General features: G+C 34.1%; 1 protein-coding gene across 5 annotated transcripts in view; it reads right to left on the reverse strand.

The window, feature by feature from the left end:
* MYBL1 (MYB proto-oncogene like 1) overlaps nt 1-18,214 on the reverse strand; it is a 28,657-nt gene extending 10,443 nt beyond the window's left edge. For all 5 annotated transcript variants that reach the window (XR_012128218.1, XM_073229606.1, XM_073229605.1 and 2 more), the window contains exons 1-8: nt 17,708-18,214; nt 11,455-11,560; nt 11,063-11,134; nt 8,802-8,894; nt 7,239-7,459; nt 5,681-5,855; nt 3,422-3,496; nt 2,689-2,793 (exon numbers count right to left, since the gene is read on the reverse strand). Coding sequence is in view for 4 of the 5 variants with exons in the window: in XM_073229606.1 (XP_073085707.1) it covers nt 2,689-2,793; nt 3,422-3,496; nt 5,681-5,855; nt 7,239-7,459; nt 8,802-8,894; nt 11,063-11,134; nt 11,455-11,560; nt 17,708-17,727 (867 nt within the window). In the remaining variant the exon portion in view is untranslated. The remainder of the gene's footprint in view (nt 1-2,688; nt 2,794-3,421; nt 3,497-5,680; nt 5,856-7,238; nt 7,460-8,801; nt 8,895-11,062; nt 11,135-11,454; nt 11,561-17,707) is intronic.
* Between the last annotated feature and the right edge of the window lie 1,998 nt (nt 18,215-20,212).

The raw sequence follows: 20,212 nt of genomic DNA on the forward strand, positions 1-20,212 counted from the left end.
ATATGCAACATGAAGTCTAAACTCCTCAAATCTAGGCTCATTCTACCTTTCAAACTTCATCTCTGATCACCTCCACCAAGCCTTCCTTCCCAGGAACACCAAGTACCGAACTGCAGTACTTGCAATTCTTTGGTAAGCTAGTCTTTCACCCTGCAGTGCCTTTGCACATCCTGCTGCTCCCTGTATCCGAAATGCTCCCCAACCCACTGATCAGGGAAAACTCCCCATTCCTCATTTAAGATAAAGTTCAAATATTGGAAAGTACTCACCTGACTATACACTTTTACCTGTTCCATTTATGTAATGTCCTAGTTCATCTACTTTGCTAATATACAATCATTACCTGTCTTTTAACTCATATAGGATTTTTCAGAAACCCTTCTCCAATTACTTAAATCTCAGTTAGACATCTCTCCTATGTATTCCCATAAACTTTGACTTATTATATCACAGTATATCCTGTTTCTTTTCTCTGTCCCCATTGCAAAGTAAATCCTATGAAGTAAGGGACTGTGTACTTTTCCTCTCTCAAGATGTACAGGTAAAATTATAGTAGCTAAGGGTAATTTACTTAACTTTTGAGCCTAGTTCCCTAGTGTCTCATACTAAAAAACAAGAAAAGAGACCTTGAAGGGTCATTATTACGAAACAGCATGTAGCTTGAAAGTTGGTAAGAGAGTAGATCTTTAGAGTCATCCAAAGAAAAACAACTTTTTTTGGTACCTACTATGAAATGATGGAAGCTAACAAAACCATGGTAATTATTTCACAATATGTGTAGGTCAAATCATCATGCTGTATACCTTAAACTTATACAGTGCTATAGTTTATCTCATAAAACTAGGAAAAAGGAAAAGAAACAATATGTAAAATATATAGCATTATTCAATAGAACTCTCTGAGATGATGAAAATAAATGGAACTGCTCAATATGGGAACGACAAGCCATATAAGCAACCAAAATGTTGCTAAAGCAACTGAGGAGCTGAATTTTAAATTTTTATTTAAAATTAAATATGACTAGTAGCTACCATATTTTACAGAGCACACATCCCAGTCCGTAGGAAGTAAATGGTACCTATTACTATTAAAAATACAAATGACTAGACTGTGCTACAGATTCATTTACAAAATGTTAAATTTCAAGTTACATAAGGTGAAAAAACAAGTCTTCAACACTGTTGCAAAACAAGTTCCACCTGTTTTAAAGTTTCCCAAAAATAAAAGAAATAAAGTAATCTTATTTCATTAACATAGCCACCTTCTGAGTTTACAGTCACTTTCTAGAGATAACTTCCAAACCATATGCATTTCAATCAAGTTTGCAGGTGGGAAAAAGATTCAGAGGGAGGTCACTAGGCCCACTGGAAAAACCATAGGGTTATAATCATATATACTTGAATCTGAATCCCTAACAAACAACTACTTCACAGAGTTAAAATAAGGATTACCAAGAATACATAGAACACATCTATAATAGCAGAACATAACTGAAACTCAGTAAACTGGTAGGTATTATTATCAGATAATTGTTAGGAACAAATAAATGTGTATGCTATTCCAAGATCTCAGGTTACTCTATTTAGTAATTTTGTATTAGTTCCCAAGTCACTTTAAATATATTGTCCCTTCACAGAACCCCATACCAAGGAAAAAATGTTTCCTAAATGTAAAAAGTCTCAGGATATTATTTTAAATTGTCATTTAAGTATAAACTTTTTTCTTTTAATCCAGCTGGAATATTAGCTACAATAATTACTGCTTATCCTAATTTAAGACTCCTAATTCTAATCAACCAAATCTCAGAAAATAGTTTTCACAACTGTTAACCAAAACTCAACATCTATGTAAAAACTGTTAGCATAAAAATCTAAATGTTCCCTTTCCCCATATTTTTAATGTTAATATTCTTTCCAATTTACTGAATTTGTCTTCTAAAATAGTAGAGGAAAAACTTTCAAAGACAGAATAAAATTTTGAAGCATGTAAATCTCTACAAATCTATTATTTTTCAAACTTTTTTTCTACTAAAGCCATCATTATATAGGAATGTCTAAAATAAAACCAAAGCCTAATTTAAGCCATATATCATTTTCACAAATATATATATATTTCACTTAAGATTATACTTTATGTCTGCTTGACATACATGACTCAAGAAGCATCTTAATACAGAACATTATAAAATATGTTCAAAGAGATGCATACCAAAATCAGGCAACCTCAAAGTTGCAATTAGAAAAACCCTTTTTAGCCCATATTAAAAGCTGAAGTCTGGGGAGGATGGGCGGGAAGGGAGGGATAAGGGGGAAGAAGGGACATTATCATTAGCACACATAATGTAGCGGGGTGGGGAGGGACACAGGAAAGGCACTATATACAGAGAAGACAAGTAATGATTCTATAGCATCTTACTACGCTGATGGACAGTGACTATAATGGGATATGCAGGGGGGATTTGATAATAGGTGGAGTCTAGTAACCATAATGTTGTTCAAGTAATTGTACATTAATGATATCAAAATAAAAAAATAATAATAATTTTTAAAAAAAGCTGAAGCCATATTGAATATGCCTTCCACTTATTGGCATACAGAAGTCAATGCTAATAAAAACTGAGCATTTGTGCTTTTTAAAGCGTAAAAAGTACTCTAACAATAAAATCTAAACACTAAACTTGTTTCTTACCAATGGAACTCGCTTTCTTCTAACTTCATTCTCAGCTGACATAAGAAGCAACTCAAGTTCCTTTATTTTTTTTTCTTTATCAGGATCTTCATCAACAATGGGTTGCTAAAATAAGTCAAATAAATGAGAGAGACTCCTTACATAATGGCCTTATTATTAGGAGTATTCTAATTTTAATTTTATGCAACATAAAATCTATTTTTTCTAATAAAACTTAATACTATTAAGTCTTAAATACTCAATTTCACAATCTCTGGTATCTAAAGAGATGCTGGTAAATATTTTTAGTTCAACAGAAAAGATTTGGGAAATATAAATTCATTAAAAACATATTGTATCATCCATATAATTTAATATTTTATGTTTGGAGTCTGTTTTAATTTACTGAATATTAATACTCACATTCTATCCAATTTAGCAAAAACATGTCCATTCACAATCTGAATGATTTAAGTTGAAGAATGAAAGGACCTTACTGGTATTGTCAACCACCTTGCATTTGTACAGTCTGTATTTCTCAAACCCACCTACAATCTCCTTTAATGATGTAATACTCAAAGTAATAGGACAGATAATACTGTTTTTGTCCTACTTTTATATTCTACTGGGTACTGAAAATCTGTTCCTAGTTTTATAGATGAGGAACAGGCACTGTTGGACTTTCAAAAAATATGTTTGAAAGTTCTTGCTTTGTTTTTGCTGCTGTTGTTGTTTATTATAAATTAAAAGTTACCTGAATAAAGGCAGAAGAAGTCTGAACATGTTCTACACAATTGCCTTCAGGTGACACATACTGATAGCCTGGTATCTAGAAAGTAATTAAAACATTAATATTGCATATATAACACTATATAACTTTTTTAAATCTGAGGCAAAGTATAAAAATTCTTGACAAAGTATCAACATTAAAAACTTGGAAAGTATTTATCTTTGAATATTTATATGTACAATATATCTAATAACTATATCCCTGTTCTTAGAATCTACTGATTAAAAGTCATAACTCTTAGGAAAGACCTATCTTCTCCTGGATTAAATATGAGAACTGCTTGGCCTAGATTTATCAGCTAATCAGTCTATTATCTACAATATCCACCAAGTATTTTTTTAAATCTGTTATTAGAAGGATTGCCCTTTCTCTTGGAGAAGACAAAGAATACAAAGTAATGTCTATCTTTTAGAGGAAAGGGCTGGTGGATATGAAGTACTCACAGAGATGGAAAATTTTCAATAGCAAGTGTTTCTATATTCCTTTCTCCTACTCTTACCACCACCCCATGCCAATTTCTGTGTAGGAAGATAGGAAAACAGAGGCTTCTTCTATTACTTGTCTTAGAAAAACAATCAGACTCACTTGTGTACTTTTTAATACTCTGACAACAGATTAAGAATTATTCTGCTTCTTTTCTAAAGCATTTGTAGTAAGAATTTTGAAGTTGCATGCAAATTTAGCATGCAGTAGAAAGATTATTCATTTTGAAAAAACCTTAAAATATAAATATAAATATGAAATTGTCCATTTTCCATAATGACCTACCTAAATCATTATCTAATGCAGACTTATTATACATAACTTCTAACACAGAATTTAATATTCACAATACTTGATTAGTATCAATTATCACTCAACTTCAAGTGAACTGGAAACTTATCTTCCTCAATTTTTCATTTAAATCTGTGACAGTATTTCAAACCAAACCATTTTTTTCTTCAAAGTCAAATCAGAATTATCTTTCAGAAGTTTAAATGAGTTGAACTATGAATAAATCTTTCAAGAATTATTAAAAGAGATACAATTCTTAAAGTACAAGAAATATCCTTAACTTTCCAACATATTTTGATTGAGACTATTTAACACTCCCTTAGCCCCAAATAATTTTTAAAAGTATCTATGAGTCAAAAAAATAAATGTAAATGATAATCTTTCTAAGACAGAAGCAGAAATGTTTCAGTTTATGATGCTGAAATCTAGGACTCTAAAGAAAAATGTAAAGAAATGGACCATAAAGACCTTAAGATATTGATAACTACACTGATAACTAAACTGTCTTCACATTTTTTCCTATTTGTAAAAAATTAAGATGTCATTACATTTTTTAAATGGTTCTTTTAAAAATATGTCTAAAAATAGTGTCCATTTAATGGAATAAAATCAAATTGGAGACATACTAAGCACAGATTTTTGACACCTAGCTAAATTTTATCTTTTGGTAGATACTAGTTAAGTCTTGATTTAATCTTACACTCTATGTGACAAGATCCAAGAAAAATGGCATGACAGACAGGTAAACAGGGAAATGTATAACAAACCTTATGAAAACTCCTATACTAATTTCTTAGAGGCAGGAAAATGCTCTATCAGGAAAATAGAGCTTGACCTATTATGAGCTTGGTTAATCTTTACTCTAAATGAACCTGTTTAAATACAGACTGAAGTCACTCAACTGATTAGTTTTTAGGTAGAAAAGAAAAGTTGAACACTATCAAAGAACCAACCATTTCCCACCTCCCCTCCACCAAAATGATGACTTGAATGATTTTTGACTATTTTCTCCTTTAAACCATTTCCTATATACTTACTTACCTCTTAGAGATAAGCAATGCTACATTTGCACAATTTTTTAAAATGGAAACTACAAGTAGTAAAGCACAGCTGACCATTAGCTTTGAATCATAAATGAAGATTCAAATGGTATTAGGAAATGTACATACTAGTTTTTTAACTAGATCACGTAAAAATCACATACAAAAGGAAACATTTTAGTGAGTCTTTTTTCCCCAAAATGAGTTTGTTCAATCAAAACAGGTACAGGTAAATCTCCACTAGTGTTTTAACTGCTATAATTGTGGCATGTTTTTTTTCAGTTTGGAAATTTAAATGTCTATTCCCCTTAAAATATGTTGTATTTGTCCTATTAAGAAACCAAACACTTTCCCATATAGCAACTAAAGAAAATTTTAAATAATAAAGTATTAAAATAAAGGTATGTGCCTGAACAGGTATATAAAACTGATTCTGGGTTTGCAAATGGTCCATAGTTGCACAAGGTTTGTGTTGAAGTTTAGATGAAGATCGTTCTGGTTTTATTCCATCTTGTAAGTAGCCCTCCTGTTCCACTTTTCTTCGCATAGTAGAATTCCAATGATTTTTTATAGAATTATCAGTCCTAAGAAATGAAAGTGAATAATTAAAAAAAAAAGATTCCATACATTTATCACATTATATGAAGTATACCAAAGGCTTAAAACAAATTTTTATAACTCGTGAAATTAGATACTTTTTTTTAATTCAAAAGATAAACTTTTGTCTATATATAAGGCACAGTTCTAAGCACTGGAGATACAGCAGGGAATAAGACAAAGAAAGTCCCTGCTTTCATAAGACTTAGAACCAGCCATGCAAGAAAAAAAAAAAAAATAAGAGCATTCCAGATAAAGGGCATAATGATGGCAAGGGCCTTAAAGCCAGGAACAAACATAGTCATGAAAAACAAACCACAAATTACTGAATCCCAGTATTCTCTTTCACATCTTAGAACAAAATACCTAAGGAAGAGTTCATTGGCTCCCTTTATACCTATGGTTTTCTTTATAAAAATATAAATCATCAACCTACAGGTACTTGTAGCATAAATTCCATCCACAAAGTATACACATTTACTGAGAATCTACTTCATATTAAGGCATTGACCTAGGTTCAATGGATACTAAGAAGATGTATAAAAGATTGAAAACATCAAAAGTTCCTAGACCAGGTTCAGTAACTTGGATAAAAAATTGAACACTATGCTTTAATTTCCTATCTATAAAACAAAGACAGCAACGTTTGTTCTACATATTTTACAAGTATATGAAGGATCCTTATGTTAAAGTGTTTTACAAACTATGAAGTGCTCACAGCAATAAAAATACAAAAGCCTATCTTTTGAGTGAGCAAGGAATTCTCCCAAGGTTGTTAGCCTACAGTACTACAGACCATTAGGACACATTTGAACCAGTACAGTGTATTCCCCTGAAGGAAATTTTGTATTTTTAACCAAATGGACATATACACTACTCCCATAATTTGAATCATAACATAATTAATTGAGAACTGAATTATCTCTAATGCAATTTCACAGCAGTTTATTTCAGCCATTGTATTTGTTATTCCCTGATCTTATGCACAGAATCTAGTACAAACGAAACTTCTTTGACATAGATTCTATTCCAATCGAGTTTGAACAAAGAAAGTCTGCCTGGTTGGTATTAATATGTAAACATGATTTGAGTATATTAAATGTTCACATAATCTAAAGTTTTATTTTATTGCACAAATTACTGCTATAAAATATTTCATTGAAAAAATAAATTATATCCCTTATCACAGAATTTATTTAAAAAGTCTCAAAGGGTTGCTTCAATAATGCAGTCTGAATTTTAATTACAAATACAAATAATGGAGCACTTGCAAATACACTTAATAGTAACATATAAAAGATAAAAAGATTTTTTAAAAAGGAAATATCAAGTTTAAATACAGAAAAATGTATATACATTTATATAAGCACCTTCCAGGAAGTAGTTTGGCAATTTCTGCCCAACGATTTCCCAACTGTTTATGTGCTTTATAGATGATCCTGTCCTCCTCTTCTGTCCAGGAAGATTTCTTTACCTCAGGATTTAGATGATTATGCCATCTTTCTCTACACTGCTTGCCTATTCTTCCTTTTAAATGTTTTGCAATTAAAGACCATCTTTTTGGCCCGTATTTCTGAACTAATTCAATAACCTAAGAGACAGGAAAAACAAAGTTTGAAAAAGCATTTCCTTTTTAAAAATAAGTCATGGGGATGTAATGTACAACATGATGACTACAGTTAGTAATATGGTACTGCATACTTGGAAGTTGCTAGATAGTAGACCTTAAAAGTTCTCATCACAAGAAATGAAAAATTTTTAACTGTGTGGTGATGGATACTAACTAGACTTACTGTGATAATCACTGTGTAATATATACAAATATTGAATCATGATACTATACACCTGAAATTAATATAATGTTATACACCTGAAACTAAGATATGTCAATTATAGTGCAAATTTAAGAAAAGAATTACCTTGACAGAATTTCAAAATAGAACTCAAGAATACTATTTTTAAAAAATGCATTAAATCAAACCACAATTACAACTTAGAAAACTTTACTAATAAATATTCCTTTAGCATTTGCTGAGTTCAAAAATTAATCACAAACTTATCTAAAATACCAGGTGCTAAAGTGACTTGTAAGTTAAATTGTTTTCATATAAAATTAATTTAAAATAACAGTAAACATGTTGAGACTTAAGCATTTTCTACTGATTTCTTTAAAAAAAAAAAACCTTCAGCTGAAAACCAAATAAATCAGTATGGAAACAGGAAAGACACAGTTACTGGCTTTTCACTTCTTCTTTTCTCAAACTGAAAGGACACACAGGTCATATACTTTTATCATTGTCCATCAAGTAAATCAGATTAATTTTGAACTTAGACAGTAACTTTGTTGTGTTTTGAGTGGCAGTAAGAATACTCTAATACCCCAACTATACTGACAATGTTTATGCCATAAAGAGTCTGAACTAAAGGGCAATTCCTAGTGAAGAGCAGGAACTCTCCCATTTTTTCAGACTTTTATAACACAGTTACCTTGGCTTTTAAATCATCCGAACCTTTGGAAACATGATGATCTGATATCTGTCCTACTTTGGGGCTCATTATAGGCCAAGAGAAAGAGTTAAGAAGGACTTCCTTCCTTACATATCACGTTATCAGATAAAATAAATATTAAATTGTTTTTAAAATGTTAACTCAATTTTCAAAAAGACACTATCTCCCAAATGTTTCTGACCTAATTTATAAACAAGGTGACTAAGCTGATATTTTTCCTTCTACAAACCAAACTCTCAGAAAAGAGAAGGCTATATATATATATATATATATATATATATAAAACTCTTGATTTGACTCAAGAAAAAAACTACATTTCAAAGTTATTTAAGTATATACTTAATGTGACAAAACAATGTGTTAGGAAGAAGAAATTACATAATTACATAATTACATAATGAAATTAAAGAATATGAACATGTTACCCTCTGATCTTCTTCTTTAGTCCAGGGACCCTTGATCAATTCTGGACTTAACACTTTCTGCCATCGATGCTGGCACTGAAAACCAGAACGATTCTGAAAGAATTTAGATGATTTTGTTATTGAACAAATGTCTTCCAGAAAGAAAGTCAGCCTGATCTTATGTCTCAAAACATCAAGGAGAAAATATTCAAGAAAAATGCATTTGATAGCATTCTTTAAATGCATAATATTCATTTTACATGCCTGTGTCCCAATTCATTTTTTAATTAAAGCTGTTGGTGGGGCTTAGACTACAAATAAGAACAATACATATTTTAAATTTAAGTATGTATCTCTACACTATGCCTTACAGCAAAGCAAAAAGCAAAACTATAACACAGATACTGCCATAAAGAAGTACATCTAAGATAGAGGAATAAAAGAGAATAAACAGAAAACTATGCACAGCAGTCATATGAACTCAAAACAGCACAGCAGTCTGGATTCATACAGTATAGCAGTACATAACTACACAATTAAAACCTTCAAACGGCATTACTAGCCCACTGCAGAGTATTTAAAGGATATTTATAAATGATGATCTGATGATCTCCAAGTTATCAAGAAAAACTAAATCTATGTAGAAGCAGTACATTACCTATCAGTTAAATTACTTAAGTGTTAAAGCTTAAAAGGAAAATGAATTTACCAGGGTAAGAAAACCTTATGTGGAAACATCTCAAACTTCAAAATGATAATTAAATAAAGCCTTATTTTAGTCAGTTCATGACCTAGTAGCTCTTATGTATTACAAGGATAACAATAATAGTAATAAAAATAGTAACAACAACACAACTTTTCATTAGTGATTCACATTTTACAAAGATGTTCATTCAAAAAGAGCAATAGACTCAAGACACACTGGGAAGTGACTGGTGGTTACCATGGGGAGGGTGAGAAAGGGATAAAAAGGCATAAAGATTTTCAATCATAATATAAGTTGGTCATGAAGATGGTAGTACAGAGTGAAGAATATAGTCAATGATTCTATAACACCCTATGTCAACAGATAGTAACTGCACTAGTGGGGGTGAGGATTTAATAATATGGGTAACTGTTGAACCACTCTGTTGTATACTTGAAAACAATATAAGATTGTCTATCAACTATACTTCAATAAAAAGAGATGTTAGTTTATACACAGGGTTACAGATAATTTCTAAGTTTATAAACGGTAGATACAAATACTTTGTTTACCAATAACTCTACTTTTGTGTCTAGTGAACATCAAATTATTTTTATTTAAACTAAGCTTCTTCATTTATGGCTTCTGTACATCAATGCTGATCAATTTTAAAGCTGTCATTGTCTTCAAAATAATCAGGTTGTTCCTCTTTGTCCTTGTAGCATTTCTCTATTCATTTGCTGTTATACCATTGAAGTTAAACTGATAAAGCTAATATAAATAACTTCTAACTTAGCTTCCATGTATTGAACACCTGCTAAATGTCAGGAACTGTGCCAAATATGTTATTTCTAATTCCCACAACGATACTACAAAAATTTACATATCATAGATAAAGGAGCTGAAGATCAAAGGAGTTAAGTAGTTTTTCTAAGACCAAACAGCTAGTAGAACTGACATCTGAATACCATTCAGACTGACTCCAAAACATCTGCTCTCTAACTATCTCAATTTCAGGTATGTTGAAAGGTATCATAACAATATAGAAAGAACATAGGTAACATGGTTTCTGAAACCCACAACAGCCAATACAGAAGTTCAAATACGAATATAGTGTACCAAAGAACAAACAGGAATATACGCGAAAATACTCTGTAAATTATAAAATTATATACACATAATGAATAGCATGTGAATACTAGTACAGTGAACATTAAGTATAAAGTTTTTAAAAATCAACAACACTTTAAAATGTAAACATTAGATGACAAACATTTCAAGAGTTTTTCTGACTTGATTTCCTACCAAAATATTTCAATATATTTAACATCTCTTAAATGTTCTAACATTCATGAGCAAATATTTTGTAGAGCCTTGACCAAACTTACTAACATTTTTGTTTTATATTAGTAATCTTTTTAGGCTCCTGGACAAGCTAATTACTAGAAAACCAGACTCTATAGGAAGATAAGAACAACAGAGATGTTTTTAAGAAGGAACCTAAATCTAAAATAATGTAGACACATTTTTGAAAATCAGCATATTTGATCCAGTAGCATAAACCCTCCATGTTGTAAATACAAGATGTTTCACCTACTTGAAGATGACTAGCAATTAGAGTCCAATCATCAGTTCCATGTTGTTCAACCAACTTCTTTAACTTATCATCCTGTTAAAATAGGCATGAAAATTAGAAAGCTTTTCCCCAACCTTTTCCTCTATCCCTGAATATATTTAACTCTCCCATTCTTTCATCTCATATTTTATGACCACTTTTAGAAGGACTGAAGCCACTTTAATTAATACAAGTTCTCCCATTACTATACTGCTTCCATCAGTCTCAACATCAACCTGTTATTCATGTCTTTGGCTGAAGAAAAATAATGTGCAAGTTAGTTGATGGATCACTTTGCTCAAGTTTTGTTTTTAAATATCTATAATAGTATTGATAAATACAAGTATGAAGTTAATAAACTATAACATAATTACCTCATCTCTTGTCCATTTTACTCTGTTCCAGAATTTCTTCAGTCCTTTTTGTTGTGGAACTTCATAATCATGACTAGCATACTGAAGGTCATCATCCTCATCCTCACTAAAAGCAAAAAAACCCACAATTGTGAAATCAAGAACTTTTTTTTAATTTGTGATATCAGTCACTGAATCTGTATATACAAGTATGACAGAAGCAGCCATTCAGACTAACAGATAGATACCTGATGAGATTATTCAAAGTACAAAAAAATTAAGAGTCATTCAAGGGAGAGGAGCTTTGGTCTAGCATTTCTATCTTGCCTAGATATGCCACCAAGGTCCAAGTGATAATCTTTATGTTGTCCTAAGGAGTCTGACCTTTATTTTTTATCTGACCTTTATCTTAAAGAGTCAAAGGTATGTTGGAAGGCATTTCACTCCCTTTAAGTAATGGAGTGAAAGAGAAATATGTATTTCATAAAAATCATTGGTAGAAGTGTGGAGATATGGTGGAAGAAGATCAATTCGTAATCTTTCACAATAACCCAAGTAAGAAATTACTAGGGCCTGACAAAGGTAATGGTAAAATACAAAACACAGCCAGTTAAAAGACACAGTGGAAGAACCGATCTATTAATACAACCAACAAGAAAAGTTAAAATATGTAGAAATAATTTGAACATACAAGATCAAGGTATAGTACACAACAAAACACTATTGCGAGGCACAAAAGACTTGAACAAATGGAAAAATATTCAGACCATCTTCCTGGACAGGAAATCAATATTATAGACGTCTGTTCTCTCTAGATTAACTTAAAAATTTAAGTTAAATGAATAAAAATACCAATGGATTTTCAGAGGGACTTAGTAAGCAGTTTGGGACCAGCTGAATTCAAGGAGCTTGAGAAATATACAGGTGTGTATTTCTAGAACAGCATTGTCTGACAGAAATATAATACAAGTCTATACTTCATGTGGAAAAATAAACAAGTAGTAATAGAAAAGTTCTAAAAAATAAAAGAATTAGTACCACCCAATATCAAAATATACTGGAGAGAAACAATAAATAAAACAGAATGGTACTGGCACACAGATACACACATCAATGCAACAGGATAGAACATTCAGAAAAAAATCAAAAACCCATAAGGGAATTTGGTAAATTATAACAGTAACATATCAAGTCATGGGGGCAAAAATGGACTTTTCCATATTTGGAATAAATAGTAAGACATTGGGTAGCTATTTTAAAAAATAAAGCTTGGGTTCTACTTTAAATAATTCAGATAAAGCAAATATTTTACACTTCTTAAAATAAAACCATAATCATACTGTAATAGGGTAGAATTCTATTTTTTATGTCCTTGAGTAGAGATCTAAATGTAATGAAAATCAAGAAACGATAAAAAAAGAAATCAACTAAGGTAATAAGGTAATGATAGTTATCAATGGAAAGAAGTGGCAATGAAACAGAGAGATTAAAAAGGTTGAAACAAAAAGATATAGTAGCTGATGGATATGAAAGACCTGGGAGGAGGAAACAAGGATGACTTCAAAATTTCTGGCTTTGGGAGCATAAACAGACCTACCCACTGTGGTAAGGAATAGAAGAAAGAGAATGGATAAAGGCTCTGAAGATCAAAGGAGTTAAGTATTTTGGTAAGACTAAACAGCTAATAGAACTGACATCTGAATACAAGCCAGACTGACTCCAAAACTTCTGCTCCTTCCATCTGTCTCAATTTCAGGTATGTTGAAAGGCATCATAACAATATAGAAAGAACATAGGTAACATGATTTCTGAAACCCACTCTAGGTTCCAGAGTAAGCAGTTTGGGACTAGCTGAACTCAAGGAACATGAGAAATATACAGGTGAGTATTTCTAGAACAGCACTGTCCGACAGAAATATAATGCAAGCTGCATAATTTCCTAGTAGCCACATTAAAAAACAGAAACAGATAAAATTAAATTATAATATTATTTAACCTAGCATATCAAAAAATTATTTCACATGTGATCAACATAACAATGAAATATTTTACATTCCTTATTTCCTATGCAAATCTTCGAAATCTGGTGTATATTTTATAGGTAGAGTACATCACAACTCAGACTAGCCACATTCAAGAGCTCATAGCCACATGTGGTTAGTGGCTCTTCTAATGGGCAGAGAAAGATGACTCAATATTAATTTTATGTGTATATGCTGATTGCCTAGCAATATTTAAGATTATTATTTTTGCTTTCCTAGATTTACTCTTCCAAAAATTCATTTTGATCTCAAAGAGCAAAAGTTTGAAGATTTGTTTAACCTTACTATATTTAAGAACATGTGGGTAATTCCTAGTATCTACATACAGTTTCAATCTTATAAAGCTGAAGAACAAAGGCCTAGATTTAATATATACTAGGTGCTATATATACTATATATATATATATACTATATATATATAGTATATATATGCTATATATACTAGGTGCTATAATACTTTTAGTGCTTTTAGGTTTGGTAGATTATGAATGAACAAAGTGATGATGATGATTATGAAACAGCAAAACGAAGCACATTCACACACACAAACAAATACTATGACTCATGAGGCCAGGAAAATGGTTAAGAATAACTTTACACTGGGCGTTAAGTAATAGGATGTGATAGTCATAACTTTCTCTATAATATAATACACAAACCACTCACACCTGACAATATTAAAACATTTGGGAGAAGTTGGGTTTTAAAGGATACCAATTATTCCACCTAAAAACAATAAATTGAGGCAGCTAAAGACAGAATTCGAAATTTCTTTTAAATTTATATTTGGAAAAAACTACTGAATTCGAGAAGTATCAGTAATTCTATAAAATTCACCTAATAAAATCATTTCAACTTGATATTTTAATCAATCACAAACTGCATGTCTGAAATTTTTATAATAATTCAAAAATACATCGTTATTGTACTGTCTTCACAGAGTAACTGCATTTTAAAAAAAATCCTATCAACCTCAAGGTATGAAAATTTACCAGGTTGATTTATAAAGTGAAATCAGGCCGCCCAGTGGTTAATATGATGTACTGCACACATGGATATTTTCTTTTCCAAATCTGGACTGCAAACTTGCATCATTACAGTATGAGAAATTTGATTTCATTTTACCATTATTAATAGCAGTGCTGAAATAAATACTTAAGAGAGTTCTACCTAGCTCTCCATAAACAAAATCAATGCAAGAAATTTCTATTTTATTCCATTAGTGTATGTATATTTTTAAAGGAAAAAAGATAACTGAAAAAGGCTTCAAAACAGGACATTAAAGCTGGAAGTTTCCTTAACAACCATAAAAACTAAATCCCTTATATCAGAAATGAAAAACTGGTATACAGATTTTACTTATTTTCCCAAAAAACAGTATTGCTAATTAATGACAAAGCTGATTAAAAAAATCAGTTCTCACATTTCAGTATTCTTTCACTCAAAACACCCATTTTGCTGCAAACAGCATAGTAAAATTGCTTCTCACAGACACACACACACACACACCCTGCTGAAAAACATCTTCCAACACAAAGCTGGCTTTTATCTTTCCAGTTTAGTGTAATCATAAATCATCTCAAGTGTAAAGACCTGAATCTGTACTACTTAAGTAAGCCTTCTGGCTTCTAAATGACATTTTTTAAAGTTTCTTTTTAAAGGTAGAATTGGCTTTTAAAAACTAAAATGACTTCATACATAAATGTGCTTAAAAAAAATTAAACACATGTTTATAACAGGACCATTTTAGTACTGTCTGTAAATTATGTTATTAAAACCCCAGTGGGACCTAAAACTATTTAAAGTCACAACACTAAAAGAGCTTTTTCCTTTATGTAAATCTAGATCAGAGACACTATAGCTATCTTAAACAAAGATCAAAAGAACCAAAATCCTTCATTTGTTTCAACCCTAGTTAACAGTTTTTAACATTTGTAATATCATACAAAGTGAATTAAAGGATTTATGCCTGCAGTCTTATTCAAAACTTTTATACAGCAAAGTTTTCGCTCAAATACTTAAAATGGTTGTATAGTGGAGATCTTAGAGTGATTGAATTATTTCCTTTCTCAATCAACTACAAATTAGGTTCATATTACGGTATTTAGTCAAAAGGCATGAGTCTAGACTTTGCCCAATGAATAATTATTTCCCCTTCAAAACATTTCATTCTAAGATAAATGTCTCATTTACATATATAAGAAGTATAATTTAGAGCACAAAACACATTCAAGTATGAAGACCTTAAGGAAGACACCAGAGATGATAATCCCTCACCACATTCTCTATCTGTACATTCCCTCAGGAAGTGTAGCTTCATCCCCACCACATTTAATTACTCCCAATTTATTACTCTTTAAATCATTCTATAATATGTTCAATTATTTATACAGCTCACCAAGAGTGAACAGTAAAATAAATGTTTAGGTCTCAAAGCTCACAGTATTGTCAATAAAAGAAAACTTAAAACAGACAAATTAATCATTTCTTCTTTCTTCATCTATTATTACGGACCACACACAAATTGAGAGTGAACAGAAAACCAACTGGAGAGGCAGGGTTCTGACATTTAAGCATCCATGTCTAACCATAAGTAAATGCTGATGACAGCATTAGCCAAGAAACTGTTTCAAATAAAATTAACATCAGTACTGAGAGGCAGATAATGCTGCATATTGCATATAAACAAACTTCTGTTATTGGGTTGACATACTTACCTGTCACCTTGCTTTATCAAATTATTTTATTTTTAAAATCTTGCATATTTAAAACTTCGATAGAAAAGGCCTAAACTGGTACCTCATTAATTATAATTACAGGACCTTTTAATATCTCTTTTCTGAAGATTGAGAAGTTAATCAGGTCCTGGACATTCTACATCAGTGACTGATTCTCATCTGGATGATTTTGCACACCCTCTCCCCAAAACAGACATATGGTGGTAATGTCTAGAGACCTTTCCGATTGTCAGAAATGGAGGAAGTATGGTGTTACGGGAATCTACTGTGTAGAGACCAGGCATGCTGCTAAACACCTATAAAGCACAGAACAGGCCCCAACTACAAAGATTTATCTAATCCAAAATATCAATAGTGTCAAGGTTAAAAACCTTGTTCTGGAGAGGTGGATTTGTACGTGTGTATATTTGTTTCACCTTAGTGTCTGATATATACTGCAATTGCTACAAAATAATCATTGAACATTATATTTTATGATTTCTTCAGAAATACCTTACATACAGTAGATGCTTAAATGAATAAAGCAACAAACATTATGTGTATTTACTACCAATTTTTAAATGAAATCTGCAGTGAATGAATCCTAGTACTAATTTTCAACTTAGGAAATACATCTCTAGTTAATATTTTGAGGCTCTAGATCTAGATAAATAAAACCATTTGGAAATTCTGCCACACATCTTTTCAGGTTTGTTTAGTATTATTAAAACACACCCTAGTTTTTGGTTATCTAAGTGATATTACAATTCAGGAGTAGCTACTATAGTGGCATATTAGTAAAAATTAGACGTATAAATTCATCTTAGGAAGTTTTCCAACTAGAAATGTGCCCCACCTCTGTGCAACCTTTAGGTAACAGAACCAAACACGGATACTCAAAATATTAAGTGAATCAGATACATTGTTTTATTTTAAGATCAAGTCACTGATAGTAACAGTGTGACATCCTTCCAGTAGAAGATAGTAAAAATGTATAAAGCTGAGAACATGGGTATGGTAATCACAGAAAACATCAGAAAGATCCTCTTCAGCTATTCTTCAGAGGATGTTTCCACATCTTTCAAGGTAGCAAAGATGGCAGAGGGGTCCCTGCCCAGGTATATCACTGAGTTCCTATTTTATCGGATACAGTGATTGGAGTGGGGGGACGGGGGGAGTCCCTCTGAACACCATTTTCAAGTCGTCCGGGCAGGCCACGACCACTTGTATCCGCGTAGCACATCCCTGAAAGCGTACTGACTTACCTGGCAAGAAACGCCCACCCAGAAGTGGCTGAGAGAGACTAGGAGTCAAGACGTGAGCTGGGAGAATCAACTCAGAAGCGACCTGGACATTTGTTATTCACTTTCTGCGTTTTAAACACACTGGTCCCCAAGTCTCCACACGTCACAGTTGCGCTCCGACCACCCGGGCCGAAGCGGGAGCAGCGGTAAAAGAAAACTAATCTGAGCCGGGGCAGTGCCGAACGGCCTGGGCGAAAGGGATGTCACCCACCTGCGCAACCTCTTCGCCATCCTTCAAGTATCGCATAGGCGCGGGCTGGTAGGGGACGCAGTTCAGCCTCCTCCAGCCTCAGACGAATGCTCCTTCTCCCTGGCGCACCCCTCGCTGCCCTCGCTGCCCTCGCTGCCCTCGCTGCCCTCGCTCCCCTCTCTCCCCTCGCTCCCCTCGCTCCCTCTCCGAGACCGGAACGCACGTCCCCGGTAGGGAAGGACGGAGGGATTGAGGGGCGGACCGCGACCCGCCCCCCGCCCTTAGTGCCGCTCCTAGCCCTGGCCCGGCCCCGTCAGGGATGCCCCTAACATGTCAGAAGGCGCGCTCCCTCCCTCCCTCCGCCGGCCCCTTCCGCCGCCTCTCAGCTTCCCCGCTGATGATCTGAGCTCCGCTCCGCCGCGGGCGCGACCCCCGGTCTCTCCCCGCAGCGAGCAGATCTGCAGGGCTTGCGGCCTCCTGCAGGGTTTTGTCCGCACCGCCGAATCTCGCGCCCAGCCTCCTTCAAGAGCAGCCGTTTGAATCTGCGCACGCGGCCCCGAACCTCATTGGTTGCGGCGGCTGCACGCGGGGAGAAGGGGGCGGGGCGGAGAGAGCGCGCGCGCTGAGGGCGGGGCTGGGGAGCTGGAAGCGGTGACGGGAACTCGCAGGAGTCGGGGAAGGAGCTGGGAGCCAGAGGGTGGGGCCGCAGGCGGGGCTCGCGGGTCCAGCTGTGACAGGACCTGGGGTGCGCCGAGCGCCGCACCTCGACGCTGTGGCCGCCGAGGCCGCGCAGGGCCCGCTGGGAAACCGAGTTCCAGTGCCCGCAGAAAGGCGGGACCCGAAGCGGCGATGGAGCCCAAACTTCCCAGGGTGTGCGGCGAGTCCCTGGAGGTTGGGCGGTCCTGCAGAGGCGCGTTCCCGCAGCTTTCTCTCGGACACATCCCCCCCACTACTCGGTATCCTGCCTCTCTAGCTAGGAGGCGCGGTCTCCGGACTTGAGACAAATCTAACCATAAAAGTTGCACAGCCGTTATTGTTTAAGGAAAAATGGGAGTTATTTTTGCCCAGACATCACATTTACTGGCGTAGCAAAGACTCTGTGGCAGAGAGCCGAATATCAAGGCTTTTAGCTGCAGACGTGCTTGGAACGGAAAAGGGAAGTAAGCCTGTTCTGCAGCAGGTTTCAAAGTGCTTCATTTCCTACCCTGATTCACGGGAAATTATTGATGCGCGCCTTGCAGAAGCTTTGATACAGAACAATGTAGGAAGACAGGAGCGGACTGGGAATTTCGCCCATTAAATAAATTCGGTAGTCAACCGTAAAAAATTGACTTTCGCAGGAGAGACTGGAGGAAGAGGAAACTGCACTGGAGGAGCTTCTAGCAGTTGCAACTACTCTGGAGGTTTCAAGTGTAGTAACTACGAACTGCACATTTCAAATAGCATTAAAGTAGATTGACTACAGTAACGATTAGAGTTGTAAAGGATCCTCATTTGCAAGGTAACATGCTCTACTGCATAGAGCACTAAACCACATGTTAATAGTGTAACAAACTTACATTTTACTATTTTGAAATTTTACGCATCAATTTTTGCAAATCAGATGCAGGTGCGAACGTAAACTAAGAGGATCTTGCCTGCCCTTTCAAAACTTAAAACACCTGATTATTTGTAGTTCTTTTTTCTTAAGTTATGGGTTCTGCGAAGATAAAACACCTTTTAAGTCTTTCCTTACTGTGGTGCTTGTTCATTCTTTTTTTTAAACCTCATTTAGAAAGTAATGTTAGTTGGAAACTGTTCTATTTACTCCTGCGTCATACATTACTCTTCTTGTTTTTATACTAGGTGCAGAATTTCTGCTACATTTTAGTCAGTTTTGTACAGAAACCTTTTCAGAGCTTGAAGTTAGATATTTTAGATTTTGACAGTAAACTAAATCCCCCTCATTTTAAAGATAGAGGAAAACTTAATTCCTCAGAAAGATAACATTGCAAATTCATTTAAATCAGTTAGAAAAAGATAAACCATGGAAGTGGTTTGGTCATTTGAATACCCATACTCAAATGTATCATAACCAGAGTGGGTTTTTTTAAACAAAACATTTAATAAAGACTTTTTATTCAGAGTATATAAAGAACTCTCAAAACAGTAATGAAAAAAAAGAAGTGATAAAAATTTGGACATAAGATTGAAACAGACACTTCGCCAAAAAAGATACACAAAAAGCAAATAAGCCACATTGAAAAGATGCTCCACATCATTAATCACTAGAGAAATGCAAATTACAACCACAAGGTACTACTGCACAGCTGTAAGAATGAGGCAGGGAAGAGACTGACAAGTTGTGGGGAAGTTGGGGTTCCTATGGCCAGGATCCTCACTGAATTTAAACCACTTGATGATGTAACTGGCCTGTTGCTAGGCTACTTGCTTCTACACCTGTAGGCAATAAGCTATTACTCCACTATATAGAGAGCTTGGCCCAGTGCTTTGGGCAGAGGTAGAGATGCTAGTCCTCCACCTGCC

The sequence above is a fragment of the Manis javanica genome, chromosome 2 (assembly GCF_040802235.1).
Source record: "Manis javanica isolate MJ-LG chromosome 2, MJ_LKY, whole genome shotgun sequence".
NCBI lineage: Eukaryota > Metazoa > Chordata > Mammalia > Pholidota > Manidae > Manis > Manis javanica.